At 40.6% G+C, this 15289-nt stretch overlaps 1 protein-coding gene across 2 annotated transcripts in view; it reads left to right on the forward strand.

The window, feature by feature from the left end:
• The first annotated feature begins 215 nt into the window (after positions 1–215).
• HMGCLL1 (3-hydroxy-3-methylglutaryl-CoA lyase like 1) overlaps positions 216–15289 on the forward strand; it is a 198482-nt gene continuing 183408 nt past the window's right edge. Inside the window, exons 1-2 of one of the 2 annotated variants that reach the window (XM_073589137.1) lie at positions 216–403; positions 7430–7569. In XM_073589137.1, coding sequence (XP_073445238.1) covers positions 7474–7569 — 96 coding nt within the window. In that variant the 5' untranslated portion in view covers positions 216–403; positions 7430–7473. The remainder of the gene's footprint in view (positions 404–7429; positions 7570–15289) is intronic. The other variant, XM_073589136.1, reaches the window with a different exon arrangement.

A 15289-nucleotide genomic window follows, 5' to 3' on the forward strand; every position in this document is an offset into this window, starting at 1 on the left:
TTTGGTAAGTAAGCAAAAGCCTCCTGCGATAGCCTATACGAAAAAAAAAAGAAACTGTGAAAACATGGAAATAGCCACCTCCTCTGACTTTTTTTTTTAACATTTTGAAATAATCCTCCAATATAGTCAGACTCCCATCTACCTCTCATCAATAGCTACCCTCCTTCTGGACGTATCATTAGATTTATGAAAGAAAGACGCTTGTATTCATTTGTATGGAGATCTGAGCATAGTGTGGTATTGCCCTTTTAAGCAGCTGTGCATCTAGGCCCCTTTAACAGAGATGCGATAGCAGCTTTAGCTGAGCATGCCTGGTGCAGAACTGGGATACAGGCGGAAAATGTATACCAGCAACCTGATAGAGTAAAATATACCCAGCAGATTTCAGATTTGTATATTATGGGTAAGCATAAAAGCAAATAATGCAAAGGTGACTTCTGCAATCAATGATCAGAAATGTGAAAGGCGTGCAATTTACTGTAATGTGCTGTATATGCCGGCAGTGTGCTGAGAAAGATAAGGCAGGAAATGGTCATTATTATATTGGCACATTTATTTATCGTGGCAGGAGATGCTATGGGATATATGTATTGAATGTTTAGGATGCAGCTTTTGCAGATTAAAAGGATCTGAGCTGGAAAGTAATGCAGAACATATAATGGCGTGTTAATTAGTGTGGGCATTACAGAGCAATATTTTACTGGTACGTATTCTTCAGCAGGTGTTGGCATTAATATGACTGTTAAAGAAACCCTTATTGTTACATTACTTGTATTCTTTGATTTTATTTATTTTATGCATTGTGCTTGGAATATGTTATCTCACATGAACGTGTGACACATCCGACTACTATCCAATGTTTTATCAGATAGCAGTCGGCCCAATTTTATTCTATGGGGCAGCTAAGATCTGCGATTTGCCAATTTGGCATGAGAAAACAATGGCAGCATGCTGTGAGTACATCCGATAATCGGATCTCACTCACCCATTCAAGTCTATGGTTAGGTGTAAAACAACGGACTGCACTAGGATGTCATGTAGGCGCGGATACATTAGAGAAGATCTCTGCATCCAACCAGCAAGATGACACTCAGACCAAACTCTGACAGAGTTTAGTCCGAGTGTTATTAGCATAATCTGCTCTATTCTCTCTTATGAGAAATGAGTCTGGTAAACTGATTGCCAGCTTAGAAAACCTATTTAGGTATAGTAAAGGGGTTGTCCTGTTGTTACTTTAACATTAATAGCCTATCCTTAAAGTAGGTCATCAATGTCTGATCGGTATCACTGTCGATCAGTTGTTCTAAATGTTTGTGGTGTCCAGAACTGATAAGTAACAGAGCTGCACAGCACAGTTCAGTCAACGGGATAGCGGCCGCGGCAGAATACTGCCCATCTGTTCCCTATTGATATGAATAGGGCGTAGATGTGCAGTACCAAGTCATTTCCAATGTACAGTAGATGAAGCTGTGCTGTGCAGCTACATAACTGAGCAGTTCCGGCTGCCGCCAACACCAGGAGCAGATGATCGATGGAGGTGCCAGGTATTATACTCACAAATATCAGACATTGATGACCTATCTCTGGGGAGTTGATAGGGTCGTAAAAGATCAGGGGCCCATGCCCCAAAGTACCTGTCTCCCCATATGAACTCCCAATCACTTAAAAAGGAAAAAATGCAATAACAGTTAAATAGTGTAGTTAGGGATAGTAGATAATTTTTAAAGTAATTATATTAGAAATTAGTTTAGATTACGGTATCAAATAGATAGGGATTTAGATTAAAATTTCTTTAACCTCTGGCCCACCCTTTTAAACCCTTTATCACCTTGGACACAGCCATACATTCAGGTTGGCTGGTTATTTACCTACCTTGGATGTATGAATTCGTGATGCCGATTTTGCAATCACAAGGATGTCATTGTGGGGCCTAATCGTTGTAATTGTAACCCGATGTCATCATGACAACATCCGAGTCACCAGGCACTAGCAAGATAGATAGCTCATGGGCAGTGCATGATCTAACGTGCATCTGCAGTGCTCCAATGCTAAATGTAGCTGAATGCTCCAATCTGAGTGCCGGCGGCCGTGTCCGGTAGTGACGTGCGAGACTCGTCCGAGTTTCTCTCAAGTCTGACCCCGGCCTACAAAAAGTTAAAATCCCATAGTGGGACTATGTAAAAAAGTAATAAAAAGTTGTAAAAATATTTTTTGAAAAATCGCAAAAGTATTATATATATATATGTATATATGTATTATATACACACACATTGTACCCATAAATTAAGATTTTTATTTTTTATGAAAAAAAACAAAACACCAAAAGGTATCACTGCCTCTGGATCAACCCAACCTATATATCTGTCAAACTAGTTAACCCCTTTAGTGAACACTGTAAAAAGAAAAAAAAAACAAGGCAAAACACGATGCGTAATTATCATATTGATGAATAATAAGTGGAAAAAAGTGATAAAAAGACGAATGTAAATAAAAATAGTATCACTGAAAACGACATCTTGCCCCGCAAGAAAAAAGCCACAACGCAGCTCCATGAGCAGAAAAAGAAAAATATTATAGCTCTCAGAATAAAGCGATGCAAAAATAATAATTTTTTGTACTAAATAGTTTTTATTGTGTAAAAGCGCCAAAAAACAAAACATTATAAATGTGGCATCACTGTGATCATACTAACCCAAAGAATAAAGCTGCTTTATCAATTTTACCACATGCTGAACGGCATGAAAAAAATCCCAAGAAACTATTCTTAAATTGCTGTTTTTTGTACATTCTGCCTTCCAAAACTCGGGATAGAAAGCAATCAAAAAGCTATGTGCCCGAATAAGGTGCCTATAAAAATGACAACTCATCCCCCAAAAAACAAGCTCTCACATGACTCTGTCGGCAGAAATGTGTAAAAATTATAGCTTTTAAAATATGGCAATGCAACTAGTTTTTGCAATAAAAAGCATTTTTTTAGTGGGTGACAGCAGCCAAACAGATAAAAATGATATAAATCTAGCATTGCACCGACCCGAAGAATAAAGTAGTCTAATCACTTATACTTCACAAGGAACGTTGTAAAAAATAAAGAAAACCAATTCTTCACTTGCTGTTGATTTTTTTCACTCTGCCTACTAAAGATCGCAGTAAGGCCCTGTTCACATTTATCCTGCGCTCTGCTAATTGCTTACACATGTGTTTCCATGTAAAGCTCTGAAATCACTGAAGCCGATGGAACCCCAGGCGGAAGATACCCTATAGTGAGGTAGCTGGATGCACTGTGAACACTGTCTGGCCTGTGATCCGGCGCTGTCCATCTTTTTAGGCGTGCATAAAATATGGCCATATTTTTGTGCACTTCTGAAAATAAAGATAATGCTGAACAGAGGCCAGACTGAGTGCAGAATAACTCTGCTGCCTCATTATAGTAAATGGATCCCTCGGAAGTTTCATCTGAATCATGTCATTCGGAGATTTAGATAGAAACCCTAAAGTAAGTGCTCAACGTGGCGCACAGGATAAATGTGATCCCAAATGTTATGTAAAATGTTCCTTAAAAAAATAAAATCAATACACGAACAACGTAAGTGTACACTCCAGTTCATCATCTGTTATCAGAAATATAAATGGTTTCCACGTTACTGTTAGTGGAAAGACTCTGGAAAAGCGAAATTGCTCCTTGCCCCTGAAAGAAATTCAACAAATTCTGTGCTCCCAAATCCAAATAACCCTTTCCAAATAATCCATAATATATACTAAACCACATTTAACATCCATATGTTTGGCATTTCTGCCAGTCTAATTTACAAGTGCATGTCTCCACACCTCAGTGTACTGGTCACTACAACATACAAGTCACCACAACGTACAGTGGATTACAAAGTACTGGGGACTACAATGACAATTTGCAATTTTCATTCAGCAACATCCACTGCTGCCTGTTTCTGGAAAGCACCCATGGAGTCAAAATCATCACTACCCCAAAGGGATATAATTTCTAAAATGGGGTCAACAAATTATATGCTGCATTTTCTCCTGATACCCTTGTGAAAATGCAAAAATTGGGGCTAATAAACATTTTTGTGAGAAAAATGTGATTTCTTTTATTTTTACGGCTCACTGTTATAAATTTCTGTGAAGCACCTGGGGGTTCAAGATGGTCACCACTAGAGTTAAGCGAAACAGGTCGGTCAGATTCAAAAGTCGCCGACTTTCGCCAAAGTCGGGTTTCGCCGAGCGAAACCCAACCATAGCGTGAGGTCGGCCATGCGGTCGCCGACCTGAGCGCCAAAGTCGGATTTCACAGAATGCTTGCACGTGACTTTTTTCCGCCAATGAGCAAGGCCGTACACTGTGGACAATGAGATGACATGTGCAGCGTCCGGGGAGAGAGAGAGAGAGATATTTTGCTCACTTTAAAAAAGCAGTCCGGCATGTAGGTGTCCTCCACTCCATGCCGACTTTGCTTCCCCATTGACATGCATTGGGTTTCGTGTTTCAGTCGGACCTCAGACTTTTCCTGATAGTCGGCCGATTTCGTTCGACTCGACTTTTGAGAGAGTCGGGTTTCATGAAACCCGACTCGACCCTAAAAAAGGCAAAGTCGCTCATCTCTAGTCACCACACATCTAGATAACACCAAGAAAATTTTAAGACTAACATACACTTACCTAGACAAAGACACTACGTGTGTCGTAATGCATGGAACCAAGTACTCAATATGTCGGGCTGCCTACTACAGGGGGTGATTATTTGACTCTTGGAGGGCATTAGGTCCTCTTCAATTTGGGAAATTAATAACATATTGCAATTGACTTTTACTCTTTCCACTCATGTTATTGCATGGATTGTTTTTACATTGACAACTTTAAATAGTCACTGTTTTTGGAATTGCTACTTTATCAGTCACATACAGATATCTAAGCACTGCATAATGGTCCCTTTAGCTCCCTATGCACTGTATGATGCTCCCTGTAGATCCCTATGCACTGTATGATGCCCCCCACAACTCCCTGTAAATTGCATGATGGTCCCTACAGCCAGCTTATGCACTGTATGATGGTTTCCACAGCTTCCTATATACTGTATGATGGTCCCCATAGCTTCCTATGCACTGCATGATTCTCCCCATAGCTTCCTATGCACTGTTTGATGATCCCCACAGCTCACTATACACCGTTTGATGAACCCCACAGCTCATTATGCACTGTATGTTGCTCCCCACAACTCCCTATGCACTGCATGATGGTACATACAGCTACCTATATACCTTATGATGGTCTACACAGCTCCCTATGCACTGTATGATGGTCCTCACAGCTCCCTATACCCTTTATGATGTGATGTTCTCCACAGCTCCCTATACACTGTATGACTGTATGATAGTCCCACATCTCAGTGTACACTGTATGATGGTCCCCATAGCTCCCTATACACTTTTTGATGGTCCGTACAGTACCCTATACACTGTATGATGGTGCCCACAGCTCCCTATGCACTGTATGATGGTCCCCACAGCTCCCTGTAAACTGTATGATGGTCCCTACAGCTCCCTATGCACAGTATGATTCTCCATATAGCTCCCTATGCAATGTATGATGATCCCCACAACTCTTTATATCCTGTATGTTATTCCCCGCAGCTCCCTATACACTGATTGATGGTCCTCACAGCTCACTATACAGTACACTGTATAATGATCACCACAGCTCAATATGCACTGTATGTTTCTACCCACAGCTCCCAATGCACTGTATGATGGTCCTCAGTCAACTCCCTATGCAGTGTATGATGGTCCATACAGCTACCTATATACCATATGATGGTCTCCACAGCTCCCTATGTACTCTATGATGTTCCCCATAGCTTCCTATGCACTGTATGATGGTCCCCACAGCTCCCTATACACTGTATGATGTTCCTCACATCTCCCTATACACTGTATGATAGTCCCACAGAATTGTGTACAATGTATGATGTTCCCCATAGCACCCTATACTTTATGATGGTCCGTACAGTTTCCTATACACTGTATGATGGTTCCCACAGCTTCCTGTAGACTGTATGATGGTCCCCACAGCTGTCTATGCACTGTATGATGGTCCCTTTAGCTCCCTTTGCACTGTATGATGGCTACTACAGCTCCCTATACCCTGTATGATGTTTCCTATACGCTGTATGGTTGTTCTTACAGCTCTGTATGCCCTGTATGATGCTCCTCACAGCTCCCTGTACACTGTATGATGGTCCCCACAGCTCCCTATACAATGGGTCCATCCTCCTGTAGGATAAAAAGACCTGATTCCTCCTGCAGTAGGAGAAGCTAAATAAATTGTAACAGAAGACCCACTGTCATGGGGTGAATAATATTGTTGTCAAGTAAAGCTAAACGAGGTCACCCAAACATGGCAGTGCGATCTTGTATGCATATAGATTGTATACCATTCTCTCTAAGGCACCAGTGTGTGAATGCCTAAAATTACATGATGGACACATATTGTCAGTAAGTTCAGTAAGATGCATGGAACTTCCGGTCGTTGGAGCTCACATCAAGCAACACCTGGACAGTTGGCCTGCAGCAAGTTCCACCTTTTCCTGTTTTAGGAGATAATCTCATAACCACTGTATGATGGTCCCCACAACTCTGAATGCCCTGTATGATGTTCCCCACAGCTCCCTGTACACTGTATGATGGTCCCCACAGCTCCCTACACAATGTACAATGGTCCACACAGCTCCCTATATACTGTATAATGGCCCCACACAGCTCCCTATATACTGTATAATGGCCCCACACAGCTCCCTATGCACTGGATGATGTTCCCTACAGCTCTATATGCACTGTATGATGTTCACCACAGGTCCCTATGTACTGTATAATGGTCCATACAGTTCTGTATATACCGTATGATGGTGGACACAGCTCTCTGAATACTGTATGATGGTCAGTACAGCTTTCTATATACTGTATGATGCTCCCTACAGCTCCTGATATAAAGTATGATGGCTTTATATGTGGATGCTAACACAGTTCAATGCGGCAGTAGCAGGAGATCAGTGGCTCTCGGCAAGAAGACACCCCTAAGATATCCTAAGGATAAGCTATCATGTCTGAAACAACCCCTTTAATGGGTTAGGTCATAAATATAATCTCATGGCTAAAAGGTAGAGTTTCTCTTTCTTTGGAGACCTTCCCGCACTACATGGACAACCAATTAATTTGAAAGGTTCAGTTGATATTATGCAGTACTTCATTTCCCTTGTGGTGCAGCTTTAGGAAAAATGAACGTTACATTGAGATTGTTTTCAAAGGATGTTACTAACAAGAAGTGAATGTGCAAATTGAACAATCTCTTTAAAAGAGAACATATTATGTCATGGAAGTCACACAAAGCAATTGTACAAGTCACATGTTTTTCTTTCGTTTCAGTTATTTGTTAATTAAAGCAAGCCTGTCTGACTTTATTGTGGCTGATGGGTAACGTCCCAACTGCAGTTAAGCATTGTCTCAGTTACCAACATCTTCTAAGAGATCAAAACTGGATTGGAGATGTAACAACTTCTGAACAAGTACAGTATTAAACAAAGCAATTTTTGTGGCATGCTTATTTAATTGCATATGTGTGCTTTCTGTATGTATCTGTGTTCACACGTATGTACATGTGTGGTTTCAGGAAAGCTACCTGGTAAATATTTCTATGTGATTAATAGTGGTTTAATATTAAGGTGTCAGGAGCCACTGGACAAAAGATTTTTAAATAGTGTACCCTATTAATCATTGTCATAACGGGTCTTTCAAATTCCCTGCTTGAATGCCACAATGTACATCACGTTCCATTCACTGTGTATTGGAATGCCAGAGATAGCCAGGTACAGCACTTGGCTATCTGCTTCCTAAACTTTTCTTTCATAGTGGCAATGATTAGAGTTGTGCAACTATCATTGGTTCCCTTCTTATTCGTCAAGTTATAGCGCTTGCTGAATAAGCTAGAGAGGGACCCCGGCTTTCTGAGTCTCGCCGGCTGAACAACTGATCGCCGCCGCTGCTGCATGTGTAGCAACTGTGCCACTGTCACAGCACATGCATGGAGAGCATGAAATTGTCCAATTGAAAGAATGAAAAAGGGTGCCAAGAACAACCAGACAGAACTGGATAGAACCTGCTCATGGAGAATACCATAGCTTACTGTAAATGAACTTTTGACCCTTAATAAATAGATTTCACCTTTGAAATATGAACCAATACAAACTGTATAATTAAATAAATTTTAAGGGTCTGCATTACTATGAGACCCTCCTTACATCTGCATTTCAGGGAGGGGGCTACCAATATATTATCCGAGCACACCCAAGGTACTCGGATAGCACCTGAGCATGTTCGGATAACAAGTTATCCGAGCACATTCACTTATCACTAGTTCATCACTAGTTCTGAGGATTCCATGACCCCGTATCCAGATGCAGCCACACATTCAATAACAGACTCTTTGCTAATTTGCAACAGTTCAACCTTACTTAGCAATTCAGACTTAGTCATGGACATAGCTCAGTATGTTAGATTTGTAATGGTTCCTTCGGCCTGTGCTATCCCTTTTTATGCTGGCATTCCTTGCCCATGGGATGTTCCGATCTGCACTGCAGCTTCCCAGATTCCTGACCTGATACCTGTTTGTGAATCTCCATCTTCTTCCCCTTTTGGGGACGAAACCAACGCTTGCTCCTCCATACCTTTCTCAGGACATTGGCCTCGGATGTTAAGGGACAGATCACTGAAATTTGTTGTGGCCATTCTGACGCTGTATCTTCCCTCCTTTTTTCAGTATCCACGTGACCTTCAGCCCTCTGGCCTAGAACTATTGTTCCATAACTTTCTTAACACATCAACACTATCTCCAACTTTATCTAAACCCAGAAATACTTTACATTATATTACCCATTCCACTCCCTAAATGGGGCTGTTCCTATCTATGTTAACTATTACTTTGTTAAACCTAACTAGTTCCTGATTCTAATGTGCCTTCCAATCTTAACTATACTTATCTCTCTATCTTATTCTAATTCTCGAGTCCTAGTTTTCTATCCTTATACTTAAAGGGAACCTGTCACCACCCCAGGCATTTTTAAGTAAAAGAGGTACCTTGTGCAGCACTAATGCTGCATTCTGTCAAGGTGGCTCTTTTACTTAGCGTCCCTTCCACCGCAGAAATATTCATTTTTAAAATTGTTCAAAAATACCTTAATTTTGACAGGGGGCAGGTCTTTCCCCCTCTGACAGACGCCTCGCATCCTCAGTGTTCTTCTGAAATGCTGGCGCCTGCGCTGTACTATAGTTTCGTGGGCATACGCAATTAGTGCTGCCCGATGTGCCCGTGCTCTCAGATCACATCCTGGCCTTCATATTGTGCAGCCACAGATCCTGCCCCGCAGTTGCTTTTGATTTATTCACACTGCGGGGCTGGGAATCTTGGGCATGAGAGCCGTAGAGAACTACTGCACATGCCCAAGATTCCCAGCCCCGCAGTGTGAATAAATCATAAGCGACTGCGGGGCGGGATCTGTGGCCGCGCAATATGAAGGCCGGTATGTGATTTGAGAGCACGGGCACGTCGGGCAGCGCTAACTGCGCATGCCCACGAAACTATAGTACAGCGCAGGCGCCAGCATTTCAAAAGAACACTGAGGAGGCGGCGCCGAATACGAAATGACTGATGGATGCGAGGCGTCTGTCAGAGGGGGAAAGACCTGCCCCCCTGTCAAAATTCAGGTATTTTTTAACAATTTTAAAAACAATTATTTCTGCTGTAGAAGGGACGCTAAGTAAAAGAGCCACTTTGACAGAATGCAGCATTAGTGCTGCACAAGGTGGCTCTTTTACTTAAAAACGCCTGGGGGGGTGACAGGTTCCCTTTAATACATTAACACATCATCATAGTACATTTGAGTCAACCACATGCTAATTAATTTTAACATCCTATAACATTATAAATGAGTCAGCACATTAGTATGAAAGCATTCTACAACATTATTTACTTGCATACTGGTTTTATTAGGAAGGGACAAACAGCATGTCCCCGACATATTCTTAGCATGTATTAGACAATCAGACACTTGCATGATTTCAGCCATATACAGCTCTGGCAAAAATTAAGAGACCACTTTCAAATGTTCAGTTTGTCTGATTTTTCTCTTTATAGGTATATTTTTGAGTAAAATGTAAATTGTTCTTTTAGTCTATAAACTTCTGACATGTCTCTGAATTTCCAAGCAATACATTTTTTAATTTTTTTCTGACAAAGAAAAAAGGTCAAAATTTAAAAAAAACCCAGTGCTTTCAGACCTCAAATATTGCAAAGAAAACAAGTTCATAATCATGTAGAAACAACAATATTAATGTTTTAACTCAGAAAGAGTTCAGAAATCAATATTTTGTGGAACAACCATGATTTTTAAAAAGAGCTTTCATGAGTCTTAGCATGCTTGCCACCAATCTTTCACACTGCATCTGGCGCAAAAAATTAAGCAGTTCTTCTTTGTTTGATGACTTGTGACAATCCATCATCCTCTTAAATACATTACAGAGGTTCTCAATGGGGTTCAGGTCTGGAAAATGGGCTGCCCATGAGAAGGTTTTGATGTGGTGATATCTTAATTTTTTTCCAGAGTTGTATGTTAAATTCTGAAGCATAGTTAAATAGCTGTTGAGGACTGAGCCGCACAGAAGAATAGTTGGACAGGCAGGCCCCAGGCATTTTCTCTCCACCCACTCCACTTGTGTGACAGGCCTCTCCTTATACATACACGGAAGAGACCTGGTACTCCAGGCAATCCACTAGTCTTCTGCGTGGCTCGAACCAAGGCAACTTTTAACTATGTCTTTTTTTTTTTTTTTAAACGCTGCAGCTTTCCAGTGTTAAATGTATACAGCTGAATTCATACAGGTACAGTTAGGTTCATATATATTTGGACAGAGACAACATTTTTCTAATTTTGATTCTAGACATTACCACAATTTTAAACAAAACAATTCAGATGCAGTTGAAGTTCAGACTTTCATCTTTCATTTGAGGGTATCCACATTAAAATTGGATGAAGGGTTTAGGAGTTTCAGCTTCTTAACATGTGCCACCCTGTTTTTTAAAGGGACCAAAAGTAATTGGACAGATTAAATAATTGTAAATAAAATGTTCATTTCTAGTACTTGGTTGAAAACCCTTTGTTGGCAATGACTGCCTGAAGTCTTGAACTCCAGTTGTCTTGAACTGGACAATTGACTCCAAGACTATTTTATGGACAGGTGTGGGTTATCCCTTCATCATGTCATTCTCAATTAAGCAAATAAAAGGCCTGGAGTTGATTTGAGGTGTGGTGCTTGCATTTGGAAGGTTTTGCTGTGAAGGAAACATGCGGTCAAAGGAGCTCTCCATGCAGGTGAAACAAGCCATCCTTAAGCTGCAAAAACAGAAAAAACCCATCCGAGAAATTGCTACAACATTAGGAGTGGCAAAATCTACAGTTTGGTACATCCTGAGAAAGAAAGAAAGCACTGGTGAACTCATCAATGCAAAAAGACCTGGGCGCCCACGGACGACAACAGTGGTGGATGATCGCAGAATAGTCTCCATGGTGAAGAGAAACCCCTTCACAACAGCCAACCAAGTGAACAACACTCTCCAGGAGGTAGGCGTATCAATATCCAAATCCACCATAAAGAGAAGACTGCATGAAAGTAAATACAGAGGGTTCATTGCACGGTGCAAGCCACTCATAAGCATCAAGAATAAAAAGGCTAGACTGGACTTTGCTAAAAAAAATCTTAAAAAGCCAGCACAGTTCTGGAAGAACATTCTTTGGACAGATGAAAGCAAGATCAACCTCTACCAGAATGATGGAAAGAGAAAAGTATGGCAAAGGCGTGCTACAGCTCATGATCCAAAGCATACCACATCATCTGTAAAACATGGCGGAGGCAGTGTGATCGCTTGGACATGCATGGCTGCCAGTGGCACTGGATCACTAGTGTTTATTGATGATGTGACACAGGACAGAAGCAGCTGAATGAATTCTGAGGTATTCAGAGCCATACTGTGTGCTCAGATCCAGCCAAATGCAGCCACACTGATTGGTCGTTGTTTCACACTACAGATGGACAATGACCCAAAACATAAAGCCAAAGCACCCCAGGAGTTTATTAACCCCTTAACCCCCGAGGGTGGTTTGTGCATTCATGACACGGCCAATTTTTACAATTCTGACCACTGTCCCTTTATGAGGTAATAATTCTGAAATGCTTCCATGGATCCCACTGATTCTGACAATGTTTTCTAACGACATATTGTACTTCATGTTAGTGGTAAAATTTCATTGATATAACTTGCATTTATTTGTGAAAAAAGCAGAAATTTGGTGAAAATTCTGAAAATTTCGCAATTTTCTAACTTTGAATTTTTATGCCCTTAAATCACAGAGATATGGCACACAAAAAACTTAATAAGTAACATTTCCCACATGTTTACTTTACATAAGAACAATTTTGGAACCAAATTTTTTTTTTGTTAGGAAGTTATAAGGGTTAAAAGTTGACCAGCGATTTCTCATTTTTGCAACACCATTTTATTTTTACGGACCACATCACATTTGAAGTCACTTTGAGGGGTCTATATGATACAAAATACTCCAAAGTGACACCATTCTAAAAACTACACCCCTCAAGGTGCTCAAAACCATATTCAAGAAGTTTATTAACCCTTCAGGTGCTTCACAGGAATTTTTTGAATGTTTAAAAAAATGAACATTTAACTTATTTTCACAAAAAAATTACTTCAGGTCCAATTTTTTTTATTTTACCAAGGGTAATAGGAGAAATTGGACTGCAAAAGTTATTGTGCAATTTGTCCTGAGCACGCTGATACCTGATATGTGGGGGGGAACCACTGGTTCGGTGCATGGCAGAGCTCAGAAGGGAAGGAGCGCCGTTTGACTTTTTCAATGCAAAATTGGCTGGAATTCAGATCAGACGCCATGTCACATTTGGCGAGCCCCTGATGTGCCTAAACAGTGGAAACCCCCCACAAGTAACCCCATTTTAGACCCCGCAAGGAACTTATCTAGATGTGTGGTGAGAACTTTGAACCCACAAGGGCTTCACAGAAGCTTATAACGTACAGCCGCACAATTAAAAAATCATATTTTTTCCATAAAAACGATCTTTTCACCTCCAATTTTTGTTTTCCCAAGGGTAACAGGATACTGAAAGTTATTGTGAAATTTGTCCTGAGTACGCTGATACCCCATATGTGGGTGTAAACGACTATTTAGGCGCATGGCAGAGCTCGGAAGGGAAGCAGCGCCATTTGACTTTTTTGGCTGGAATTGGGATTAGACGCCATGCCCCGTTTGGAAAGCCCCTGATGTACCTAAATAGTGGAAACCCCCCACAAATGACACCATTTTGGAAACTAGACCCCCCAAGGAACTTATCTAGATGTTTGATGAGCACTTTGAACCCCCAAGGGCTTCACAGAAGTTTATAACGCCCGGGCGTGAAAATTAAAAAATCATATTTTTTCCACAAATATGATCTTTTAATCCCCAATTTTTTTATTTTCCCAAGGGTCACAGGAGAAATTGGACCACAAAAGTTGTTGTCCAATTTGTCCTGAGTACGCTAATACCCCATATGTGGGAGAAAACTACTGTATGGGGACATGTCGGGGCTCCGAAGGGAAGTAGTGACGTTTTGGAATGCAGACTTTGAAGGAATGGTCTGTGGGTGTCATGTCGCGTTTGGAGAGCCTCTGATGTGCCTAAACTGTTGAAACGCCCCACAAATGACCCCATTTTGGAAACTAGACCCCCAAGGAACTTATCTAGATGTGTGGTAAGCACTTTGAACCCCCAAGTGCTTCACAGAAGTTTATAACGCCCGGACGTCAAAATAAAAAAATCGTATTTTTTTCCAAAAAAATGATATTTTTACCCCCAATTTTTCATTTTCCTAAGGGTAACAGGAGAAATTGGACCTCAAAAGTTGTTTTGCAATTTGTTCTGTGTAGGTGATACCCCATATGTGGGGGAAAAACGCTGTTTGGTCATATGGCAGAGCTTGGAAGGGAAGGAGCACCATTTGTCTTTTTCAATGCAGAATTGGCTGGAATTGAGATCAGACGCCATGTTGCGTTTGGAGAGCATCTGATGTGCCCAAACAGTGGAAACCCCCCAATTCTAACTCCAACCCTAACCTCAACACACCCCTAACCCTTATCTCAGCCCTAACCCTAGCCTTAATCCTAGCCCTAACCCTAACCCTAGCCCTAGCCCTAGCCCTAACCCTAACCCTACCCCTAACCCTAACCCTAGCTCTAACCCTAGCCTTAACCCTAATGGGAAAATGGAAATAAATACATTTTTTAATTGTATTATTTTTCCCTAACTAAGGGGGTGATAAAGGGGGGTTTGATTTACTATTTAGGCGGGTTTTTATGTTTGGCAGCTGTCACACGCTAAAAGATGCTTTTTATTGTAAAAATAGTTTTTGCCATCACCACATTTTGAGAGCTATAATTTTTCTATATTTTGACCCACCGAGTCATGTGAGGTCTTGTTTTTTTGTGGGACGAGTTGACGCTTTTATTGGTACCATTTTCGGGCATGTGACATTTTTTGATCGCTTTTTATTCTGATTTTTGGGACGCAGAATGAACAAAAACCAGCATTTCAAGAATTTCTTTTGGGGGGTGCGTTTACACCGTTCCGCGTGCGGTAAAATTGATAAGGCGGTTTTATTCTTCGGGTCAGTATGGTTATAGCGATACCTCATTTATGGTTTTTTATGTTTTGGAGCTTTTATGCAATGAAAACAATTTAATATAAAAAATAATTATTTTTGGATTGCTTTATTCTGCGAGCTATAACTTTTTTATTTTTTCGCTGATGATGCTGTATGGTGGCTTGTTTTTTGCAGGACAAAATGATGTTTTCAGCGGTAAAATGTTTATTTATATCTGTCTTTTTGATGGCGCGTCACTGCACTTTTTGCTTGGCAGTGTGATGATAAAGCTTTATTTTTTGGTTTGTTTTTTATTTTTATTTTTTAAGAGGTTCACCAAGGGGGTTAACTAATGGGACAGTTTTATAGGGTGGGTCGTTACGGACGTGGTGATACCAAATATGTGTACTTTTATTGTTTTTTTTTATTTCCAAAAAATGAATTTATTAGGGAATATATATATATATATTTTTAATTTATTTAGCGATTTTTTAAAAAATTATTTTTACACTTTTTTTTCTTTTT

Source organism: Dendrobates tinctorius, unplaced genomic scaffold, assembly GCF_039654945.1.
Source record: "Dendrobates tinctorius isolate UK_male_01 unplaced genomic scaffold, ASM3965494v1 ptg000107l, whole genome shotgun sequence".
Taxonomy (NCBI): domain Eukaryota; kingdom Metazoa; phylum Chordata; class Amphibia; order Anura; family Dendrobatidae; genus Dendrobates; species Dendrobates tinctorius.